Source organism: Narcine bancroftii, chromosome 10 (genome assembly GCF_036971445.1).
Source record: "Narcine bancroftii isolate sNarBan1 chromosome 10, sNarBan1.hap1, whole genome shotgun sequence".
NCBI lineage: Eukaryota > Metazoa > Chordata > Chondrichthyes > Torpediniformes > Narcinidae > Narcine > Narcine bancroftii.
Window position 1 is genome coordinate 16534870 of NC_091478.1, and position 26644 is coordinate 16561513.

Sequence of the window (26644 nt, forward strand, 5' to 3'; positions counted from 1 at the left end):
GATCACCTGCAGATTGGAGGAACACCTTTTTTTCCCTTCTGGGCACTCGCCAGCCACATGGCATGAACATTGACTTTACTGCTTTCCATTAAACCTGCTTGCCTTTTCTTCCCCTCCCCCCCCCCCCCCCAGTTCTTTCACCCACCCAGCCCAGCCATCCCCCCTCCCCCTCATTGCTGCGGCCACCTCCCTCCTTTCTCCACCTATCATCTCCTGCCTTTGCCATGCCCCCCCCTTCCCCCCCCCCTACTTTTTTTCCTCAGATGCTTGCTGACATTTTTTCATACTTCGAGGGCTCAAGGCTGAAATGTCAGTTGTGTATTTTTGCCTTTGCTACATGTAGATCAATACAATGCCTGCATTGAGTTTTGGGGATGCTGATTGGCAGCGGCAGTGTTTTTGTGCTGTGGCTTTATTGGGTTCTTAAGGTAAAATGTTCTGAATGAACATTCTAATATAATCTTGTTGATTAAGACCTGCCATTATCGGATTGTCAAAATTAGTTTGCCCATTTTGTAATAATCCTTGAACTTTGCAGATCTCCCCAAAATGTAGTCACATGAGAGAGAGAATAGATGTTGGAATCTGGAGCAACAAACAGTCTGCTTGCTGGAGGCCCTCAGCCGACAAGCAGCGTCAGTGGGAGAAAATGAATTGTTGATGTTTGTCCCATTAACTCTGAGATGTCCTCAAACATTGCCTTTGGTTTATGTGTGTTTGTGATCCGTTTGGGGTTTTTCCCCTTGTTTATCTCTTTAGATGCCTCCTGATCTTGGAAAGTTCCACAAAGACCAGGTTTTAATTTCATACCTGAACATACTCTAAGGGACATATTCTCCCCTAAAATAACAGATTATTGATCCATGCCCTTTCAATCTTCAAACCCTGTCAGCCATTTTCTTTGCCTGTGAAAGAGTCCACTGATCCCATAAAGGCCTTATTGGCCACATCAAAACACAAATGGTGTAGAAGTAATTGTTCCTTGATTTTGTGGCTCTGTCTATGAAGAGGACTTTGTAACCATAAGAAATGCAGTGATTTTATCTCCGTTACTGTTTGTTCATGCTGTGTATTGGGCTGAATCGCATTGGCTGAGACTAGTAGTTTCAGGTGAGGTCTAATTTAGATGGAGCAGCTGTGTCATCCTAATTGTGCTGCAGTTTCCCAGCATTAAGCATAGTTGGGAGTTTAACATACTTAATTAAAGTTGTTACAAAATTGCTGAGTTCTAATTTTCAGAAATTCTATTAAAAAAATGAATGTTTATTCAATCAAAAGATGAATTTATTTTCATTTTATGAAGCTTAACTTCTGAAAATCTAGATTTTCTTGTGACTTCAGCACTGCAAATACAAGTGCCGTTTAAAAACAGTCACATTTATTAGAGACAACTACAAGTATCTTCAAAAAGATAATTTAAAATGCAAACCAGTAACATGAAACACAATGGTGACATTACAAATCAAAGACTGAGAAAGAGACATACAATCTACTCAAATCCATAGTTAAGTACTGGAGTTGCCTGTGAAGCAATAGTATTCACTGTTGACCCAAAAGAATGCTACCCCAAAGATCATACACGAACTTGTTTTTAGTTACTCTCAGTTCTTGGGGATTTCAGGCATCCATCAATCCAGATGGCTGAGCAGCCACGAATAATTCACAAGGAGCAGGCCAGAAAGCAATTTTTAAAACCAACTTCCTAACATATTACCTCACATTAAATAAAGATTGGAATGCATCTGTGACTAAAGTAGCAGCTGTACAATCATAAATAGTTTTTAAACTTAATATGAAAAGTATTTTTAAAATATACTGAGGAATTTATAATTTGCACATCTATAATTGCTTATTTTGCAGGCTATTGATGAAGAATTCTGGAATTGCGTGTCACTAAAAGCTTACACCACATGCAACAAACTATAATTTTCAGAGGAGCGTATACTAATTGTTTTTAAGCTCACGTCAATTCATTTGATATTCCTTGATTTGATCTGATGGTTGCAAAGGCTAGTCCTTTTGGGAGCCTAAATCTGCTTCAACTATGGATACACAAAAATCCTGAAGTTGTTGACAGTTGGTGGTGCAATTTTGGAAATTAAAACATTTTACTTGATATGTAAACAGTTTTTATAGAGATAACAAAAAGGGATAAAAGAGCAAATTATGCATCATCACAATTGGAAATGATTGATTCCACATTGACATAATCACTTTTTTGTATCCTTCCCTTTGGAGCTGGTATATTTTTAGGTGGCTTCAGAGGAGCATTTATAATTGCCTGTTTTGGCACAGCATAATCATCTGCAGAAGGATTATATGGGTATTCATAACCAAAATCATTCAATCTGCCTTGTATTTTCCATGCTGCACTCAATTCTTTTGCTTCATCATAGAGTGAAGAATCGTTCACTTCGTACAAGTGCTCATTCTTCTTGCAACTTACTTTTTGATGAAGTGGATTTTTGGATTTTGGCACATTAGATTCACTAAACACGGTGTCATAAAGAGATTCAGGATGCTTAGTCATTAGAATGGAAGGAATATTTTCAAGAATATTATTCTCATTGTTGGATGAATGCACTTTGCTGGGAAACCTAACTAAAGGCCCATTGATTTGATTTAGATAGATATTCCCCCTGTGAGATGTAAAGCTACTTTGCTGCCTTCTTACTTGTCTTGGTATGGATTTATTACTGCTTGTTGGTTCCAAAGGGAGTGTCAAATGAATCCCTCCTGGAATTGATTCTGAATATAGTTTAGTCCTATTTTCTAGTGTGTCTCCTGATAACTTTGTAGTTTCCTCACTATGTGATGCAAATGGGAAACTGTACTGAAATCTGTCTGGTGACTTGTTTAGTGGACTGCGTGTCTGATTATCTGGAGAAGTATCACAACACAAATTAAACATTCCTTTGGAAACATCTGATATTGGAGAAGATGATCTTTTGGATAGTTGAGATTTATTTATAGCAGCATGCTCCTGTGTACAACCTGCATATGACACGTGAGTAACAGAACCCACAGCAAATAAATTGTAGCTTTCTAAAGGATCGGAATTGCATCGTTCCTCTTCATTGTTGGGCTTTTGAATCCTTACAGCAGCATTCACAGATGTAAAAATCTGTTTTCCTTGGTTGGTTTCAAACTCAAACTTGCCTGGACCAGATTTGCACCTCCTTCCAGATTCAATTGAAAACATCCTCTGAAAAATATAATATTATTCCACATGAATGCTATATAAAGTTGTTTTCTTTCTAAATTTGTTCATAGCATCAATACTAAGGACCACATCTTCTGCTGAACCTCCTTTACAGGATAAGGGATGGAACTAAGATCCTTCACTAAATAAATGCATTTATACTTGTTTCATTAATCAGTAGAACTCATTCAGCATTGTGTAATTTCAATGAATTTGCTAACTGCTCTGCTCTTTTCCATGGTCATGACAGTAGATAATTTGGTCAAATTCCTAACAATTAAACTCTAGTTTAAAGTCAAACTGGCCAGAGAAGTTTTTCCCACAAGTCACTAAATGATACACTTGCAGATTCCAAGGGATTTTTTTTCCCCCCGTCATTTGGAGATCACCAGAATGAGTGAGATGAACTAGGAATGCAATTAGCATGTTTGGATTTAAGATTATAGGTAAGAAACATATGCAATATATTATATGTATAAGTATTTGGAAATACATCTGGCTTAACCAATAGCAATCAGTAGAAATTGGGGGGAGAACCACTTTCTGAAACTATTACAGCTTGACAAAAAGAAAACTTGATGTATCTAATGAAATTGCGTAATATTTAGTGAGTACTCAAAACCAAGAAAAATGCATTAACAGTGAACTTTATCTCTTGAGAATGTACTTTCTAGACACTGAACTATTTTTAAAAGTATAGTCATTGATGTGATGAAGGAATAACAGCAACCAATTTACATAAAGCAAACTCAGATAATTTGTGCCAATATAGTGACCACATAAACTATTAATGTACTATTAATTGATAAATATTGATCAGAGCCTGAGAGAAAACTCTCCTACCCTTCTTTCGTGAAAATTGATTTGATACATCTCCTATAAAATAGCCACCTGCAAAATTCTGCATGGAAATATCAGTCTAGGTTTTTTATCTTTGGGTTTGGATTTGAGCTTTTTAATAATTAAAAACAATACACTACAGTTCTGAACCCTTCAACAGAATTGTATTATTATTATCTTTATGAAAATTGTATATATTTCTTAGAAAAGGCTTTGTGGGTGGACAGGGACACACAGACACCACAGACCCTTACACACAGAAAGCATTTTGAAAGTTGAAATGCCCACTAACCATTTTTGGTTGAAGCTATGTAAACAGCCATAAAACCTGAAGTGACTGTCCATTGAAATATTGAAGACCATAGTGTTTGCTAAGGAGAAGTACCTGTGTGCACAAAGAGGACTTTTGATTTAGTGCCCAGCAGGCAGAGGAATAAGTTGCTTTTGAATTATAATTTTAGTGGTTTGAAGAAGCTTCAAAGACAGCAGTGATGTCATGTGATAAAGACATCTCTAATATTGGACCAAGAAACATCTGAGGTCAGAAATACAGTAACATTCTGTGAGGAAATAACTGCTTGTGTTCTTCTTGTCAAGGGAAGAACACAGAATTGCAGTGACTATGGAAAGGATGGCCACTTTGCTGCTTCTCTTAGTCAAGAGAGCAGTGCTGCATTGACATTTTAAATAGCCACTGGTAGCTGACCAAATTCTAGGTAAAAGAAAGGCAGATCTTTCTTGTTTTCTGGATTGTAATAATTGTGATGGTTACTACATCAGACTCATACCTGAGTTTGAAATAATCATGTGAAACACAGATACTGCAACCTCCATGCAAGAGAGAGAAATCATTTGTATGAAGAAACAATTCTCTGAAAACAACGCTACAAGAATTTCGTGAGTTTTGAGAAGTGATGCCTCACGCTTCCTCCATAATTACTTTTGAGTAACAATTTAAAGATTCTGAGTTTCAACACAAACTGACTGATTCCTTTTACAATCATACCTAAACTGTAATGCTTTTGGACCTCCCCCCCCCCCGCCCCCCCACACACACACACACTTGCGCATAATGAGATTAAGTTAAGTAAGAAGTGTTATGTTATTAATAATAAAAATGTGGGGTTTTTTTTTAAGGTAAGTCTTGGTGAATTTCTATTGCTGCTGGTCCAGGTCATAACAACCCAAACTAGAAAATGCTATAAATATTCAGGTCAATAATCTGTAGAGTGACTCCAACATTTTAAAATTTTGATTGAGTAATTCAATATGATAAAAGCTTGCATTATAATGTGACATGCTAAACATGCTGTAATTGTCCAATTAAAGTACTGGCATGCTTTAATAATTTGAAAATAATTAAAAAGTTACCTTGTCACCACCGAATCTCCTTAGATACATATAAGGCCATTCATAAACTACTTGCTCAGGACTGATACTTTTTAAAATCAATGTATCTTTTTCTGCCTTGAGAAGATACGTTCCTTTGAGGTCACATCTCTTTGAAGCATCTGTGCTTCTTATTAAAACTTTGTACTCGTTTACTGAAATAAAAAGAAACTAAAATCAATAATTTCACCTGGAGTTTCATCGGCGATGTGCATTGCTTGGCATCATTAGAGATTAGTTCACCTTTTTGCTGGTCTTTTACATTTGTACCAATGATACTTTCAGGAACAACAGCACCAGGACAAGGATGAAAAATAATTCCATTCAAGAGAAAAGGAAATTGCCATCTCAAGTAGCTATGCAGTCAATGGACTTTAATCTCCATCTGCTACCTTTCAAACAAAAATGCTTTAATAATATGATTGAATGATATCACAACAAATTCACTGCCATGCTGAATGAGGAGTCTACAAACAATGCTGATTAATAAAACTTGAAAGCTTGCAGATATGGGTGGCAGACCATCAGTTGAATAGCTTCTATCGGGTGGATGATGCCAAATTCTGTCATGAATTCCTCGGTTACTGTAATTCAAGCCTTCATTTGGATCAAAGTTTACAGGGAAATCTTTCAAGCAAAATGTAAATGGTCAAGGTAAATGCTAAAGTTGTAGGATAATAAAGTTAACACACCTTAAACATAGTGAATTGTAATGTGACTTGGAGGTGTCCTACCAGCAGAGCAATAATTAGGAATATTTGAACAGTTTGTACTGGACCATGCAGAAAGGTGCAGGATCTTAAAAAATATTTTTTTTTTAAAGATTTGGCTTATAAGACTAATGATGAAAAGGGTAAAAGAAACCCTGAGGTTAAGAGGATTTAAGTCATATAGCACAGAAACATGCCCTTTGGCCCAAATCGACCATGTTGACCAAATTTCCTACTTCGGTGAATTCCATTTGCCTGCATTTGGGCTGTATCCCTCTAAACCACACATGTCAAACTCTGGCCCGCAGGCCAAATTTGGCCCGCGATATAATTATATTTGGGCCGCAAGATCATTTCAAAAATGTATTAGAGGTGGCCCGCTGGCCGCCGCGCCAGTATAGCGCATGCACAGTGATACAACAAATCCCAGAATGCATTGGTGTCAGCCCCCACCTCCTCTTTACGTTGCAGGGACTCACCATGGACTCTGGATTTGGGGCCTGGCCGGTGTCAGGGGAAGCCAAGGCTGCTTCCCAGCGCCCGGAACCAGAGGCCTCGGGCCTGACCTCGCCAGAACCGTTGCCCGCTCCCCCTCCCTGCCACAGACCGATCCGCGACTCACGGTGACGGGGCCGCTGATCCGCCGAGATGCCGCCCTGCAGCGAGAGCCGATGCCCCCGCACTGTCGTTTTCCAACCTGATCGCCCGCAAACCCCGCCCTCCCGCACACAGGCCTGAGTAAGGATTATGAACTTTAATCTCAGGATAAAACGATCTTCCAATAGCTTCATGTCACAGTGATAAATATATTCTTGGTTAAAAATGGTCCTGCACCTGGATACAAGCTCATTAGGCATAAAACTTGAAAAGTGTGTAAATCAAAGGATATCTGTACCAATGGAAAAAGGGCATGGCAAATAACCCTGCTAGAGTTCATGCCCACAATCAGTCACCCATTTGATTGTTTCAGAAATCATGTTATTCTCCCACATTCTCAATAGCCCTCAGATTTTACTATTCGACAGCACACTAGCAACATTTGACAAATCCTCTATAGAGAAATATTATTTATTGAATATTTTATTTCTCATTTGTTAATGCTTCTGGAAAGAGTTTATCCAAAACTATTATTAAACATTTCTTTTAATAAGAAAAAGTTTAACATTAAATATGTTGAAAGAAGAGAAAACATGCAGATGTTGTTGAAAATTTTCAATAAATATTTAGTTCGGCCCTCGACTTAGTCCAAGTTTTTAATTTTGGCCCTCCGTGAATTTGAGTTTGACACCCCTGCTCTAAACCAATGGTTTTCAAACTGTTTCTTTCCATTCACAAACCACTTCGAAGTAATCCCTATGCCATAGGTGCTTGTGATTAGTAAAGGATTACTTAAAGTGATATATGACTGGAAAGGAACAGTTTGAAAACCACTGTTCTAAACCTTTCCTATTCATGTTTCTGTCCAAAGTCTTGTAAATGTTGTAATTGTACTCACCTCAACTATTTTCTCTGGCAGCTTGTTCCACATACCCATCACCCTTAGTGTGAAAGTTTCCCCTCAGGTCCACTTTAAATCTTTCCACTGGCATCTTAAATCTATGCCCTCAAGTTTTAGATTCTCCTTCCCTGGGTAAAAGACTTACCATTTACCTTATCCATACATTTCATCATTTCATCAGATGCAAGGATCGACAATGAGATAGACAACAGACTCGCCAAGGCAAATAGCGCCTTTGGAAGACTACACAAAAGAGTCTGGAAAAACAACCAACTGAAAAACCTCACAAAGATAAGCGTATACAGAGCCGTTGTCGTACCCACACTCCTGTTCGGCTCCGAATCATGGGTCCTCTACCGGCATCACCTACGGCTCCTAGAACGCTTCCACCAGCGTTGTCTCCGCTCCATCCTCAACATCCATTGGAGCACTTTCATCCCTAACGTCGAAGTACTCGAGATGGCAGAGGTCGACAGCATCGAGTCCACGCTGCTGAAGATCCAGCTGCGCTAGGTGGGTCACGTCTCCAGAATGGAGGACCATCGCCTTCCCAAGATCGTGTTATATGGCGAGCTCTCCACTGGCCACCGTGACAGAGGTGCACCAAAGAAAAGGTACAAGGACTGCCTAAAGAAATCTCTTGGTGCCTGCCACATTGACCACCGCCAGTGGGCTGATAACGCCTCAAACCGTGCATCTTGGCGCCTCACAGTTTGGCGGGCAGCAACCTCCTTTGAAGAAGACCGCAGAGCCCACCTCACTGACAAAAGGCAAAGGAGGAAAAACCCAACACCCAACCCCAACCAACCAATTTTCCCCTGCAGCCGCTGCAACCGTGTCTGCCTGTCCCGCATCGGACTTGTCAGCCACAAACGAGCCTGCAGCTGACGTGGACTTTTACCCCCTCCATAAATCTTCGTCCGCGAAGCCAAGCCAAAGAAGAAGAAAAGAAGACATAAACTTACCTCATCCTATTATCTGTGAGGATATACCATAGGAGGATAGCTAGAATGCCAATTGTATTTTAGAATATAAACTGGTTAATGAGGAAAATTATTTCATGTGAATAAATAATCAGAGGAGCAGGTAGCATGCTTTGCATGCAGGATAAGAGGTTTCACATTGCATGTTGTGTATCAGAGAGGAGAACATTTCAATTGGCTTGCAGATATTGGCAGCATCTCATGGTGCCTTTGAAATGATTGACATACTTTCTTTAACATGTGACCCATGGATGACCACTGCCATTGGAAGAGAAATTGTCATAGGTCATAAACATGTCAAATACATGAACTGAATAATAGATTTGCATAGCAATGTTTCCTTCAAGTATAGTATTGTGAAGACTGCAGGAATCACCTTAGGAATCCCCTAAATTGCAACATTGCCAATATTCTCTTTCTGTATTTATGATTTATTGTTTTTCATGTGGAGGTGTGTATATCTTGGGTAAAGGTCCAGGAATTTAATCAAAACCTTTACACGTGACTGCTTTTCAATTGGCAACTCTTCATTTATATTTAAAAAGTAATTATTCAAATGCAGACTAGTTTTTCTCTTTGGTGGACTACAGAATACATGTTCAAGAGTGGTGAATCTGATCTCAATGGTTGCTCAGGGGTGGCTAAATTAAACTTGTAGATCTAAACTTAAGCAATATGAAGTAAAAATGGTACATATTTTAAAAAATCTAAATTATGTATGTTTTGCTGTTAATTATAGAAAATATGTAATTAAATACTCTATCAATATTGCATTTTATATCAGAATTAAGGAAATATAATTGCTTTTTAATTGTAGAGAGTCCCTGCTATTGTTATGGAATAAGTTAATACAATTATAGAATAAAATACATCTTTCTTTAATTTTATTTTTCATTTACATCAATATGTACATATAAATTCTTAATCATATAACAATACAATTAAAATGATGTATAATTTTTTTTCTTTTTATCCCCTCCCCCAAAGAAAAAGAAAAGAGAAACAAAAGAGAAAACACCTGAAATTATTTATCATTTACTATTCATATATTCCTAACATATTAATTGGGAGGAGTGGGTGTTATGGATGATGTGGATGGACACTTATTGATGAAATCTATATATGGTTTCCAAATCGTATAAAAATTCTCAGGTTGATTCCTTAAATTCTAAATAATCTTTTCCAATAGCATACAATTTTGAATTTCCATATGCTATATATCCAACCTTATAAAATTATCTGACTTCCCTGTTACTGCCATACATTTCTGTGCCAGAATAAAATATATCTTAAGGGGTAAGGTTAGACTGTGGGGGGGGGGGGGGTCTAGGTATTAGTTTAGATACACTTCACAAACAAGACTTCTCAGTTTACATTCTACAAGAGACATTAACATTTCACAAAAGACATCTCATTTGAAATGTCAAGAGCTATGCCTAAGCATAGACTTCATGTCTGCCAGAGTCTTTACAGAAACCATGAAGAGTACCTATGAAGACTTCACAAGTAGCTGTTAATTGGACTGATGTTGTATAAGTGGAATGGACTATTGTCTTTAAAGGAACAGATGTCCAGACTCTGAAACTGTTCAATCTTTGATTGCTATTAAAACTGGTGCCAGCTTGAAGTCTGATGTTCGAAGAGGGTTCATGTGGTTTTGCAAACAGAGAGAGACAGACAGATAGTCAGTTTACTGCAGCAGGTTTGTAGTGAAGGCAGTAAAATTGGAACACTTGGTAAAGACTCCATTTGAAGATGGGTTTTGAGTTCTGAGTTCTGTCTATTCTAAACCCTTGTAGTCAATTACAAGAGGATGTGGCTGGTTAACGTGTTCCTCCTGAAATAGGGGAAAAAAGATAAACTTTGTGGTAACCTGGAAGAAGAGGTTATCTTTTGGAAAACCCATGAGGGGGGCAAGTTTCTTTGGCAAGACACTGAAGTTGCTGATTGAAGGAGATCAGTTTGTGTGTCTCCAACGAAGAACATCTCTCTCTGAAACCAACAAAGATCTTTTGTGGTAACAATGTAAGTTAAAGCACCAGAGCCTGGTGAAGATCATAAATGTTAAATTCTGTGCACAGTATGGAACATTGCCCGATACCAGTAAACTTGGAGAAGAGAAAAGTGATTGATTGGACAGTGAAACAAAAAACTTTCCTGAACATACATATTACATACATGTGTGCTGAGAATTAGAAAGGGATTAAGTTAGGTAAAGTTAATAGTAATAACTTAAATATTGATATTATTATGTATGAAGTAAGTAAACATTTTTTTACTTTAGTAACCATTATCTTGATGTATTTTTGTTACTGCTGGCTTTTGGAGTCCTCTGGCCTCGTAATGCTATAAATAGCTCAACCACGTGTCAAATAGAGCAATGGAAAAAGACACTCAAAACTTTCCAATTCTGGTTTTAATATAAAGATGGTTCAAGTATCTAATTTAGTGGAAATTGGTTATTACCACCATAGTGTTCTATTTTAAAATAGTATTTATTGTTATAGGTTACTCTCATTACCTCTTTTTTTCCTCCCCTGACTGACATTGGTAATACTTTCCATTGAGATCAGGGTATATGTACTAAAGTGTTGCTTTTATTGACAATACAGTTACTTGCAATCAATTACTACAAATGTTTTGTGAATTTTAATTATGTGTTTTATCTATTTCAGGAAATCTTTGATTCCCATTCATAAATTCTTTATGCAGGAAGCATTCTAATTACAATCACTTTATTAGTTAAATAAAACTGAATGAATTTGTCTTTAGAGAGGTGAAAGTATAATTAGGAAAGTAGCCGTTCAGGATAGCCTGAAGCATCTTATAGCAATTAAGTAGATTTGATGATGAGCAAACATTGGAATGTAAAAAATGTGGTAGCCAAAGGATAACTTGTGCACCATAAAGCCTCTTAAAAGTATTTTATGGCATTGGTTTCATTGCTGTTAGAGCACAGATGTGCTCTCAATTAAATGTCTTGTTCAAAAGACAGCAACACGAGAAGAATCCCTCATCAACGTGGATTATTCGTTCAAGTCTCTAGAGTCGGACTTGAAAAAAGAACCTATTCAGTTGAAATGATCATACCTCTAAACCACAGTTAATAATTTTAAAAATAACATTCACATTTGTCCCTGAGATTTTAAATGTATTTCAGTGTTTGGTGGAAACAATCTTACCAAGGTGTGCAGGAGTGGAGTGTACCAGCAATGAGAGTTCAAATCATGGCGTGGAAACTGGGTGTCAAATTTGTTATTTAAGTAGTTGGAGAGAAACCAGTATCACTCATGGTATCTAGGAAACTAGCAGGTTGTTGCAAAAACCCATTGAGCTAGTTTTTATTCTTTGGGATGGACCTGTACTGTCCTTATCTGGAATCAATCCTTCTGTGAGTCTGGTGTGGCTAACTCTAAAGTGTTTTGAAGTTGGTGTGATTGAGAAAATGTCAACTGCTATTGGATATTAAAATTAAATCAGAAATTGCTCAACACAGGGCTGACCTGACAATTTCTGGCATTTTCTATTTTTAATATTGTTTGCGTGGAATAATTTGCTGCTTAGTGGTTGTTGAGGAATACATTAAAATAACAAAGAATAATGAGGATTGGATTCTTCTGAAAGATACTGTCCCATATTGGCCCATGCAGCATAGAAAATGACTTAAGATTTTCCTCCTTTGCTAATTTAATCTTGTCAATAATAACTGTAAAACTACTACTGGCTGCCCCTTCACTACTTATATGAGCTAGAATGTGAAGCCTCACATACTACTTTGTTTACCTTCTAATAAACCAGAAATAGACTTTATTCACAATAAATTATTTACAAAGGGAAAACCATTCAAAGTCTCTTCCCATCCATAGATCGTCCATACATTTCCATTGTACATTGCTACATTCATATCTATTTGCACCACTGCGGCACCTTGTCATTACTCTCCCCCCTCTGTTGCTTGAGGGGCTTTGCCTCAGTCTCAGCCCCTCAATGCATGGTAGCGGAAGGACTCTAGTCTCTCAGTCTTTGCATTGCAGTGCTCTTGCATCAACTTCACCAAACCTCTGTGTCCCTCAGTACTTCTGCAGCCCTTGAATGTGCCAGTTAGCAGCATTCTCGCATCAACATCTCTGTGTGCTAAAAGACCATCAGGTTTCAGGCTGACCAAAGTGACCTCAAGATGTTTGCAGTGAAGTGGAGACAGTTGCCCACCTCTTTACAGAATGTAGATTTGCTAAGTTTGCTTGGAGCAATAAGGCTTCTGTTGCACTTGTAGCGGTAAAATGCTGGAAGTGGAGAATCAAGCCTCACTGCACATGGACGATGTCGACGTCTTCTGTTCAGACTTATGATTGGTCCACAGCTAATAAGCTAGCCTTGTGCCATTGTCTAGATCTCAAAATTACATAAAAGTAGTTCTCAGACTAAAAATGATCACATTCTCCATTTTTACGCTACAAGTGCAACAGAAGCCTTATTGCTCAGCTTTCAGAACATTTCAGCCAATCCATGCAAATCTTTCTGTTGTTTGTAGATATTTCACAGAAGCCTAATGTGAACACAACACAAATTCAAGCACTAAACAATGGGGTGACCTCACAGAAACATCAAGAAACCTGCTGCATCCTGGGGAGTATCCAAAATGATTTTAGAAATAACAGTGCCCTTTTGTGGATCAAATTATTTACTGTTCAAGAACTCTAAATATGATACAGGAGCCGCGCGCGACTTGAAAGAAGTCACACACACATAGTGTAGTCAGGTTAAGCTCTGAGTTTTATTAGGGCTCAGGCCCAACTTTTATACTTGCACTGTTCACACCGTGGCCCCTCTTGGCTGACGTCACAACATACATAACAAAAGTGGGTTTCGTGCGTATGGGTACTTCCCTGCATAACAATGCCCTTTTTCCCCGCATGCTGTCCCTGTCTGTTGGCTGCGCAGCAAGGCCAGAGCCATTTTGGGATCGCTGGCCTTTAAACTGCCCTTGCTGTTCATCTGCCGGTTCACTGCCCAGAGTGCCAGCTCAATTGCTGCCGCACTGGGCCGCCACAATACCACAAGTACAGTCATGTGTTACTTGGCGTCCATATTATGTTCTGTGATATAGGACATTATGCGAACACCATATATATGTAGCAAAGCTATATGGAATACTGCATAACCAATGTGAATGCATTCCAAAAATATTACCAAGTTGTTTATAGCATAACAAAATGCGTTTGGGGAAATTACTATCAAAAAGTGATTGTCCTATTGCAGAATTATAACTTAAACAAGAACTGTGAGGCCTGCAAGGATGTTAGGCTGAATGGCCTATTGCCATGCTATGATTCTATCTCGAAAAATTAGCTAAATAATTTACACACTTGCAAGCCAAAATACTTTCTGTACCAATATCTAATAGTGCAACTCATTACATTTGGTCGAATATAAATGTAATTCACAATGAATTATTTCAATGTTATTGTATACTTGTTTTAAGTGAGGTAATGGAAATAAGCTGAAAAATTGACCAAACGATGCAAGATTGATTTCAGCAAATTTAAATGGTAATGCAACGCATATCTTATTAAAGAATGTGTTACTAAATCCTAAATAAAACACAGACGGTACAAAATATATTAGCATATCTGCTACACAAAAATAATTCTACCTCGAAAATTGCTAGATTACCCCCACAGTTGGTGTTGAATCATCAAAAAGATGTTTAGACATTTTTTAATGAAAAATACTGTTAATAATCGCCACAGAAAAGACTGGCTAATAGATATTGATGTAAATATTTATATTTGTGAACCTGCCTAATTTATGATTATCTCAGTTCATTGATGGGAATTTTTAGTTCAGATTAAGGTTCACCATTACACAAGATTGAAAATATGGAAAGCAACATCTTATATACACTAAAGTTTGGGAAAAGTGAACTCTGTTACCTAATGGGACTATGGACGTATATGTGGTCAGACGTTGCCTGAATGGGTGTTAAGCGGCACGACTGTACTTGTCACCACAAAACGTCACAAAATTATTGACAACAGAAATGGCAGAGAATGAATTGTTATAAATAATCAGAATTACATGAAATTTGGTGTTTTATGGCCACATCATAGTGCAAACATTCATATTATGAACCACCTTACAACAATAATATAATAAAAATTAAAATAGTAGTGTACAAAAAGTAAGGCAGTGTCTTTGGTTCATAGATCATTCAGGAATTTGTTGGCAGTGGGAGGAAGCTGTCCTTGTGTCACTGGGAGCTCATTTTTAGGCTCCTATACCTTTTTCCCCAATGGTAGCAGAGTGAAGAGGGCATGGTCTGGGTGGTGGGGATCTTTGAGGATAGAGGCTGCTTTTTCAAGACACCGCCTCATGTAGATGTCCTCAATGGAGTGAAGTCTAGTGCCTGTTATGTTGCAGGCTGAGTTCACAACTCTGGAGTTTTTTTTCTTGTCCTGAGAGTTGGCACCTCCATAACAGACAGTGGTGCAACCTGCCAGAATGTTCTTCATGGTACACCTGTAGAAGTTTTCGAGAATCTTCGGTGACATACTGAATCTCCTCAAACACCTCACAAAGTATAGCTCCTGGCGAGCCTTCTTCATGATTGCTTCAACATGGAGTCTTCAAGACAAGTATTCAGGGATGCTGAAGCCCAGGAATTTGAAGTTCTTGACCCTCTCCATTACGAAGCCCTCGATGAGGTCTGGGTCATGTCCCCTGACTAGAAGGAGCAGACCAATAAGTGGAGTATATTTTGGCACTGTGATTGTATATAAACCTGCTGAAAATATTATCATGGATAAATGCTGTCAAATCCTTTTAACTAGGAAATGCAAAAAAAAAATTTTTGGAGATTCATTTCTGATATCATTTCTCAAGCACTTTTGTACATTAAGAGAATTATTTCCAAAAGTGATTTTGTTAAGTGATATTTCATAAATCAAAAAGACAATAAAATGCATTATCGAAAAATTCCTACAGTGCATTCATGAGTATGGTTAGTACAAGGCTAATTGCAATACTAAAAAACTGTTTCATAAAATGAAGACATTCATGTTAATAGATTTGTTATACAATGAAGCATAGATAATACTTTCTTTTTTCAATCTTTTTATTGGTTTTTATAATAAATACGGTACAATGAAGAAAATGGAACGAAACTGAAAATACAATATCTCATATATATGTGTGTATATCTTCTTTGGCTTAGCTTCGCGGACGAAGATTTATGGAGGGGGTAAATGTCCACGTCAGCTGCAGGCTCGTTTGTGGCTGACAAGTCCGATGCGGGACAGACAGACACGGTTGCAGGGGAAAATTGGTTGGTTGGGGTTGGGTGTTGGGTTTTTCCTCCTTTGCCTTTTGTCAGTGAGGTGGGCTCTGCGGTCTTCTTCAAAGGAGGTTGCTGCCCGCCAAACTGTGAGGCGCCAAGATGCATGGTTTGAGGCGATATCAGCCCACTGGCGGTGGTCCATGTGGCAGGCACCAAGAGATTTCTTTAGGCAGTCCTTGTACCTTTTCTTTAGTGCACCTCTGTCATGGTGACCAGTGGAGAGCACGCCATATAACACGATCTTGGGAAGGCGATGGTCCTCCATTCTGGAGACGTGACACACCCAGCGCAGCTGGATCTTCAGCAGGGTGGACTCGATGCTGTCGACCTCTGCCATCTCGAGTACTTCGATGTTAGGGATGAAAGCGCTCCAATGAATGTTGAGGATGGAGCGGAGACAACGCTGGTGGAAGTGTTCTAGGAGCCGTAGGTGATGCCGGTAGAGAACCCATGATTCGGAGCCGAACAGGAGTGTGGGTATGACAACGGCTCTGTATACACTTATCTCTGTGAGGTTTTTCAGTTGGTTGTTTTTCCAGACTCTTTTGTGTAGTCTTCCAAAGGTGCTATTTGCCTTGGCGAGTCTGTTGTCTATCTCGTTGTCGATCCTTGCATCTGATGAAATGGTGCAGCCGAGATAGGTAAACTGGTTGACCGTTTTGAGTTTTGTGTGCCCGATGGAGATGTGGGGGGGCTGGTAGTCATGGTGGGGAGCTGGCTGATGGAGGACCTCAGTTTTCTTCAGGCTGACTTCCAGGCCAAATATTTTGGCAGTTTCCGCAAAACAGGACGTCAAGTGCTGAAGAGCTGGCTCTGAATGGGCAACTATATAGGTAGATGGATATATATCTATCTCAATATATCAATCAAAATAAAACTTGAAACAGTATAAACACAGCTCCCCCCTCCACTGTACTGGATGAAGACAGAAAAGGCGTCAAAAATATTTTTTATATAAACAGCTAACCTGCTCCTTAAAGAAAAGAAAACTAACAAAAAAAATCTCCCAAGGGTTACATGTATCTTGTAGTTTTTTGATTAATACTGTGAATCAAAAGAACAAAGATAAGACTCTATCTCATCTGGAAGAGTGAGTGTATCTAATCACAATAAAAACATTTCCATTAAATGAAAATAGGACAGAAAAGGTCGCCGTGTATCTTCAAATTTCACCGATGAATCAAATACACGGCATCTAATCTTTTCTAAACTAAACAGGACATCATTTGAGAGAACCATTGAAATAATGTTGGAAGTCTAGAGTCTTTCCATTGGAATAAGGTGGGTCTTCTACCCAACAATGTAGAGAAGGTCACAACCCATTGTGCAGGTACAGAAAAACTCCCTATGTCAATAACCCTAAAAGCAGCAGTTATTGGATTGGGTCATAGCTCCACATACTGTGACATACTGTTGAAAAGGTATTAAAAATTTCTTTCCAATAGATTTCTAAAGATGGACAAAACCAAAACATAGGTGTCAATGTAGCAATATCAGATTTGCATCTGTCACAAGTAGGGTTAATATTAGAAAAGGTACAAGTCATCTTTGGACGTGTGAACATGATGCACCACTTTGAATTGGATTAAAGCCACACCAAAATTAAATCTCCTTAATGTTTCAAATAAATAGTTCCACTCCAGCCTTTTCAGCATCTAGAGAAACTATACATTCTGGAATTACATCTGAAGGGGAATAAATAATGTTCAATAATCTACAGATGTTAAAATGTGAATAACGACCTTTAATAAATCCAGTCTGATTTTTAGATACAACAGGGGGAAGGATATTTCTCAACCTACCAGCCAAAATCTTAGAACCTTAAAATCTATATTCAGCAAAGAAATTGGCCTATGGGAAGTACATTCAGTCAGATCTTTTATCTTTTTTAGGAATCAATGAAATTGACGCTTCATAAAAAGTTGCCAGTAAGGTCCCAGAAAAAAATGAAACTTTCAAATACTTTACCCCACACAGAGCACTTTGAGTCAGAAAGGTGATGCGTGAATAGATGGTGCACGCAGACACACTCATGACATTTACAAAACATATAAACATACTCAAGTCACCAATACAGAGGGCTATTGACCTAATGCAGGAAAATAGCATCAGTGTAGAAAGGAAGCATAGGTCCCATGAATATGGCATACCATGTGGTAGGTTTGTTCCTATAATTTGGCATATGTTATGCATGACCAAAAAAATGCCATTCGAGCAAACTAAGTGATCTTGTGTCATTTTCCCCTGCCAAATAATGAAAGAGAATAATGGAAAATGGGAGAAAATCAGAAACTTCCTTGATTTCCTTCCTTTTGCACAATGTGATAGCCACACTACTGCTCCTGCCTCACCCACTCCAAGCCAAATCCAACATGAAGCACTGATCCAAACATTGTCAGATGACTGTGTGGCCAGGCACAATTCCAGTGCTATCTACCAATTTGTTGATGACACCACGGTTTGTCTCCCAGAATCACAAACGGCAATGAGGAAGCTTACAGGAGGGAGATAGATCAGCTCATTGAGTGGTATCACACCAACAACCTGCCACTCAACATTAACAAAATCAAGGAGATGATCGTAAATTTTAGGAGGAAGTCAGGAGAACTTAATCCAGTCCTCATCAAGGGCTCAGTAGTGGAGAGGGCTAAGAACATAATATTCCTAGGCACCAACATCTCCTGAGATCTGACCTGGTGTCTCCATGTCAATACAATCACAATGAAGGCTTGCAAGTTGCTGTACTTAGTGAGGTGTTTGAGGAGATTCAGTGTGTCACCAAAGACTACAAATTTCTACAGGTGTTCCATGGAGAGCATCACTGGTACAGAGGTGCCAACCCTCTCGACAAGAAAAACCTTCAGAGGGTTATTAACTCAGCCTGCGACCTCACAAGCACCAATCTTCACTCCATTGAGGACATCTACAAGAGGATGAGTCTTAAGAAAGCAGCTTCTATCCTCAAGGATTCCCACCCCCCCCCCCCCCCCCCCAACCAGGCCATGCCCTCTTCACTCTGCTACATAAGGAAAAAGGTACAGAGGCCTAAAGACAAGCACTCAGCGGCACAAGGCCAGCTTCTTACCTGGTGTCATCAGACTCCTGAATGATCAGTGAACCAAAGACACCAACTTACTTTGACTTTACGTGCACTAGTTTTTATTTTTGCAAGATGGTTTATATGAATGTTTGCACTGTGATGCTGCCACAAAACAACAAATTTTGAGACTTATTCGTGACAATAGATTCTGATTCTGAGATTCCTTCCTGACTTGGAAATGAAATCCTTCAACCAAAAAATGAATTGAGCTTGGCCAATGTTACATGAGGAAACAGATATGGACCTTTCTTCTTTCCCGCCAATAAATACAAAGTCCCAATTAAATTAAAAGCAAAAGAAGCCTTTGATTTACATACATTTGGAGATGGATTGAATAGATTTTGTATCACAATGAAATTAAAAGGGAAGCTGGACATTAATAGCATCTTTGGAACTTTCTTCCTCAGAGGGTAGTGGACATAGAGCAATAGGACTTTTATTAAAGTTGGATACTGATAGTTGATCAGTAGTCTTGTAAAAAAAAACAGGAAAAGCAAGTCTTAAAATGATAAAATATAAGAAGAGAATACTGAAAGTTAACCAAGAAGCTACTGATAGTTAAAAAATCAAATTAGTCAAAACAATATTCAACAAAGCAAGTGTGCAAATTCATGCTTGACTGTAGATTTTAATGAAGGGATAATTAAATTTTATGATTTATTTCAATTATGCAGGCAGTTGGGTCTTTTAACTGGTATTCAACTCACTTTCAGAGAAACAAAGGCACGTGCCAGCCAACCTCTGCCTATTCATACATAGCATAAATACAAATAATTTTGGCTGCAGAAAAAAATACAAAAGTAATTGGAGAAAAAATAGCTATTAAAATTGTTGTAAACAAAACCTTAAGCAAAGAGGAAGTTGAAGAGCATACTTCATATCAGAAAAATTATGGCATGTAAATTTGTTATCTGTCAGGAAATATCACTGCATCTATCATTTGGGATGATAAACAACTGAAAATGTCATTCACTGAAGGCATGCAATATAAATCTAAAACCTTGGTTTTGCTATATGTGGAAAAGAGTTTCAATTTGTTTTAAAGCATGAAAACCAAACTGTCTTTTCTCTGGCAACCATTCATGTGGTTAGAATATTACTTTTCAAAACGCTTTTCATACCTACAGAATGTCAGGCCGATAATAACAACTTTGAAGCATTATATAAACAAAATATTTTAAGCGAATGAAAATTATAATGTCACACACCAGTTTCCAAAGAAGATTGCTCATATAATATTTTTAAAAATCAGTGTGTAACGTATCCACCATCCTATCCTTCAATTTAATCTATTTAATCCTTCAATTTAATATACATGATTTTATAATGATATTCCCAAATAATTTAAATGTTTTTTTTCTCAATTTGTCATTTTACTTTGTGAAGTTCAATTTTTTTGTAATAAGAACATTTATATTTCAGTGTAGGTTGGTGGCAATTGAAAGAAAAATCTTATCCTTAGTGTATTTACCAATAATTCTTCCACTGCTATATTCCTAAACATTGGAGCCAAAAATGCCCTGAACTACCTGAAAACACATCTTAAATATGAACACATAAAATTAGAAGTGTTTACAGTTCTTTAACTTGAACAAAATCATGGCTGATATCACTTGACTCTACATTCTCGTATACTTGCAGAGACATTTCACTTCGCTGCTGATCAACTATCAGTATCCAGCTTTAATAAAAATCCTATTGCTCTATGTCCACTACCCTCTGAGGAAGAAAGTTCCAAAGATGCTATTAATGTCCAGCTTCCCTTTTATAGAGCAGTTTATTACTGAATTACACTGGTGCTTTAGTGGGATTTGAACTTATTACTCCAGGATTTTAGGTCCGGTCCCACATCCCAAATACATTCAGGCATGTAAATTACCCTGACTATGAAGATATGCTAGAACCTTTGGTTTGATGGGGAAAACAAGAAGAATTTTTAAAAAAAAAACCATTAGGAGAGGGTTCTTCATCAGAACTGGATCACTGCACTACTCACTTTACGTCTACAATAACACCATCTACAAATTTGCCACCAATACCATCGTAGTGGGTTGTATAAAGGATGGGGATGAGTCAGCGTATAGGAGGGAGATTGAAAACTTGGCCGAATGATGCACCAACAAGAACCAAAAATAAAGAGCTGATTGTTGACTTCAGGAAAAGAAAGCCGGAGATATACAATCCAGTGATCATTGGGGGGGTCAGAAGTGGAGAGGGTGAGCAAATTTAGGTTCTTGGGAGTCACTATCTCGGAGGATCTTTCCTGGACCCAACACACCAATGACATGAAGAAAGCATGTCAACGCCTTCCTCAGGAGTTAGCAGAGGTTTGGTATGACAGCAGAAACTCTGGCAAATTTCTAGAGGTGTGGTGGAAAGTGTGCTGACTGACTGCATCATGGTCTGGTATGGGAACACCAATGCCCCTAAACGTAAAGCCCTCCAAAAGGTAGTGGACACTGCCCAGGACATCACAGGCAAAATTCTCCCCACCAGTGAGAACATCTACAGAGAATGCTGCCATCGGAGGGCAGCAGCAATCATCAAGGATCCCCACCACCCATCACATACTCTGTTCTTGCTGAAGCCATCAGGAAAGAGATATAGGTGCCACAAGACTCGCACCACCAGGTTCAGAAACAGCTGTTCCCCCCTCCATCAGACTCCTCAACAACAAACTCAATCAGAGATTCATTTAAGGACTCTTATTTGTGCACTTTATTGATTTTCTTTTGTTCTCTATTGCACAGTTTACATTCATTATCTGTTTACAGTTCTTTTATTTGTTTACATGTTTTACGCTGTGTACAGTTCATTTTTTTGCACTACCAATTAGTGGTAATTCTGTACCTACAGGAAAAAAATCTCAGGGTTGCATGTGATGTCATTATGTGCTTTGACAATAAATCTGAAATCTGAGGATTTATGTTACTTAGTTTTTGATGGTTGGCAGCGACTGAAAGGCCCTGTTCTTCTGCTATGTTGCTTGATCTTTCTAATAGTTTGCCAAGCCTGCCTGGATAACAACTACCAAACATGCCAAGTCCATCATACACGGAAGTAATTTCTCCTCTCTGTCATACACCATTATGAACTCAAAATTTATTGTTAGTCTTCACTGTTACAATCTCGAAAGCCCAATCAACAGCGTTGTGAAATTGCATCCATTGAAAGGGCTGCAGTGTTTCAACAGGATTGGTCGCAACCATTTTCTGAAGGAAAACGTAAGGTGAGGTTGATGGGGAGAAGATGTTTCCTCTTGAGAGTATCTAAAATTAGGGTAACTGTTTAAAAATAAGGTTATATTTAGAAGGTTAAAATATTATTGTTCATTTAAGGCAAATTAATTTTCTCTCAGAAAATCTAGAGTACTGAGAACTTTCCCACTAATTGGTAGCAGCAGGTTATGTACATTTTTTTTAAACCTAGAGGTAAATTACACTTAGCAAAGGATGTAGTTATCAGGTGCATGTGGGAACGTGGAATGGAGATTAAAAATCAAATCAATTATTCAGTACGTTTGAAGTGATGAATAACATATTCTTGTTTAAAATGTGTATGTTTAGATATAAATGCGGGCAATAAATTATGACCTTGTAGTGGACACCCTCATCCTGTAAATAAATTATACAAAAACACGTTTCTCTGCAGGCCGGTACTACATTCTGCCTATTTCTTGTCAAAGACAGACTAGCTCATGGTGTTGAGACTTAGGAGTTAAATTCCATCACTGAGGTCAAAGTTGTACCGAGGTGTATTGTGTTGGCTTTGGCTCACATTTTATCCACATGAATCCCACATTGGTTAACATTAGACATTATTTTCCAAAATTAGATAGTTTTAGCCAGTTTCTCATACCAATTATTGCTGATCATTAATGTTATATTGATGTTCACCCAATGCACAAGTTTATGAGTAAATTAGGACAATTTGAAAGAGTGCTGGTTATTTTAACTTAGCCTGCCTAATGATAACTGAATGTAACTGCATCAAACAATCATTTTACACCCAACCTGGGTTGTTTTGAAGTTAATGAAAAGTAACTTCAAACATGATTTGCTTTGAAGTTAATGGAAAGTAAAGTTGTGACGAGTGTGGAAATGCTGGAAAGGTTAGCAAAGCTTTATTTACTATATACCAACTGGTGTTAACTAAATGTCATGAAATAGAATTAGTTTAGATTCTTAACAAGCTGCCAAAGGAAGCTATTGAAGTGGGGACAATTACAACATTCAAAAGGTACATTCTTAAGAAGGCTTAGAAGGGATATGGATATGGACAAAATTCAGGCAAATTGTATCAAGTAGTCACTTGTTTCATGTAATTAGACAAGCAGAAAACCTGAAGAAGCTGGAACCATGAGCAAACAAAGAATTACTGGAGGAACTCAGCAAGTCATAGAGTATTCATGGGTAGAAATAGTCAATGTTTTGGACCAGAGACATTCTTCATTCTCTGAAATACGACTTTGCAGACGATGCCGCTTTAGTTGCCCATTCAGAGCCAGCTCTTCAGCGCTTGACGTCCTGCTTTGCGGAAACTGCCAAAGTGTTTGGCCTGGAAGTCAGCCTGAAGAAAACAGAGGTCCTCCATCAGCCAGCTCCCCACCATGACTACCAGCCCCCCCACATTTCCATCGGGCACACAAAACTCAAAACGGTCAACCAGTTTACCTATCTCGGCTGCACCATTTCATCAGATGCAAGGATCGACAACGAGATAGACAACAGACTCGCCAAGGCAAATAGCGCCTTTGGAAGACTACACAAAAGAGTCTGGAAAAACAACCAACTGAAAAACCTCACAAAGATAAGCGTATACAGAGCCGTTGTCATACCCACACTCCTGTTCGGCTCCGAATCATGGGTCCTCTACCGGCATCACCTACGGCTCCTAGAACACTTCCACCAGCGTTGTCTCCGCTCCATCCTCAACATCCATTGGAGCGCTTTCATCCCTAACATCGAAGTACTCGAGATGGCAAAGGTCGACAGCATCGAGTCCACGCTGCTGAAGATCCAGTTGCGCTGGGTGGGTCACGTCTCCAGAATGGAGGACCATCGCCTTCCCAAGATCATGTTATATGGCGAACTCTCCACTGGCCACCGTGACAGAGGTGCACCAAAGAAAAGGTACAAGGACTGCCTAAAGAAATCTCTTGGTGCCTGCCACATTGACCACCGCCAGTGGGCTGATATCGCCTCAAACCGTGCATCTTGGCGCCTCACAGTTTGGCAGGCAACAACCTCCTTTGAAGAAGACCGCAGAGCCCACCTCACTGACAAAAGGCAAAGGAGGAAAAACCCAACACCCAACCCCAACCAACCAATTTTCCCCTGCAGCCGCTGCAACCGTGTCTGCCTGTCCCGCATCGGACTTGTCAGCCACAAACGAGCCTGCAGCTGACGTGGACTTTTACCCCTCCATAAAAATTAATAAATCTGCTTAAGACCATTTATTCATCAATAGAAATTGTTTGCTACCTTTGAAAAGAGAGGAGGAACTAAACAAAGAAACTACGTGCCAAGTAGCCAATATCAAATATGGCGAATAAAACAAAGTGCTGGAACATTCAGTTAGTGAGGCAGCATTTGTGGGAAAAGAAAGAGCTAACATTTCAGATCCAGGACTTTAAATCAGATCTGGGGAAGAGTCTTCAACCTGAAGTGATCGCTATTTTCCTTTCCACTGATGCTGTCTGTTCTGCAATGTGTATCCAGCATCTTTTGTCTTGATTTCAGATTTCTTTAACGGGAACAACAAGATTCTCATTTGGAAAGGCCTTTGTCACTCAGGGAGAGGTAGCTTAGATATGTAAAAGGAAAATCATGTCTGACTGACTATGGAATTTTGATGAGATCATAGCATGGCCATTCAACCCAACATGTCCATGCCAACCAGGTTGGTATTCCAGGCTAGTCCCATTTGCCTACATTTGGCTCATATCATTCCAATCCGTATGTGTCCAAATGTCTTTTGCATGTCAAAATCATACCAGCTCCAATAGCTTCTCTGGCAGCTTAATGAAGATGTGGACTACCCTCTTAGTTTTAAATAAAACCCCCTTAGGACCCTGTTAAATCTATCCCCTCTCACCTGAAACCCATATCCTCTAGTTCTGAGATAATCTACCCTGAGAATTATTTATACCTCTATGTCATCGTTACTGTGCATTGCAATAGTAGGTATGATATGAATGCTAAATAAAGGTGACTTGCTCTCTTATAATTTTATATCCCTCCCTCTACAAGGTAATTCCTCAGCTTCCTCTGCTCCAGAAAATAAAGACCATCCTCTCCTTATAACTCACGGACTCAAATAGTATTCATGTCCTGGTGAATCTCCTGTGCACCTTTTTCCAAGTTAATGATGTTCTTTCTATAGGTCGGCAACCAGAACCCTACACAGAACTCCAAGTGTAATCTCACCACCATCTTCCACAACCGTTTCATAATGTTCCAATTTTAGTACTTAATCAAATGCCTTCTTTATCATTTACATTTTAACTTCTACAATATTCCCTAAGACTCCACCACTTACTGTGTTTTACTCTGGTTTGATTTACCAAAATGGCTCTTGTCGAAATTAAATTCCATTGGTCCATCTTCTCAACTGATCTAGATCCTGTTGTAAACCTAGATATCATTCCTCACTCTCCACTATATCACTAATTTTGGCATCATCTGCTGCTTTACTTATTATATTAACTACATGGTCATGCAAATCTTTAACAGAAACATAATTGACGATTGATAAAAGTAAAGTAGTTGTCATAAATTTGAATTTTTGGATGCACCAGTAAGTATGCTCATTAAAAAAAAACTAGAAGTCTATGGAAGGTGAATTGAAGTACCAATTAACCAATTTTCAAAGTCTTGGTTCTATGGCTGTAATTTTTTTTAATGACCCAAGTTCAGAATTAAGGAACCGTAATGTAATGTTTACAGATGATTCCATCCCTTGCTCATACCCTAAAGGTGGAAATAGTACATGGCAAAGAAGATAGTTTAAGATTTTAAGGAACATCATAGATAGAACGTTGAAATGACAGAACCTATCAGGTGGATAGATGAGAAGTGATGTATATTGTGAGCAGTCTGATGAAGACAACTTACAAATGACATGATGTTGAAAAGTATAAATGTGTATTGAGAATTTGATGTCCATATACACAAATCTTTTAAAATTGCATGTCAGCATTTCAACTTGGGTTTGTAAACAAGGGACAAAACTCAATTGGAATATCCTGGACATATTTAGGTATCACGATTCAAGAAAGATGGAAAGGCTGTTGGTGGAGATTTTTCCTAATATGTTCCCAGAAGTAAACTCTCTGATAAAGAGTGAGTTTGGAAAGAAGCCAATATTCTTTTGATGAGAAATTTTAACTAATAGATATTTTCAAAATTATGAATGGTTTCGATATATATAGCTGCAAGAACTCAGCTGGTAAAACTACATCGGTGGAGATAAAGGGATGTCACTATTTCTGGTCAAGACCCTGTATCAAGGCTGACTGTGTAGAGTAAGATATACAATACAATGAAGTGAAAGGGGATCAAGTGACATAGGCTGGTAGGTTAGAA

At 38.5% G+C, this 26644-nt stretch overlaps 1 protein-coding gene across 1 annotated transcript in view; it reads right to left on the minus strand.

Moving 5' to 3' along the window:
- Positions 1–1318: 1318 nt before the first annotated feature.
- Positions 1319–26644, minus strand: part of LOC138744218 (docking protein 1-like) — a 42901-nt gene continuing 17575 nt past the window's right edge. Inside the window, exons 4-5 of the mRNA XM_069900029.1 lie at positions 5414–5586; positions 1319–3205 (exon numbers count right to left, since the gene is read on the minus strand). Coding sequence (XP_069756130.1) covers positions 2165–3205; positions 5414–5586 — 1214 coding nt within the window. The 3' untranslated portion in view covers positions 1319–2164. The remainder of the gene's footprint in view (positions 3206–5413; positions 5587–26644) is intronic.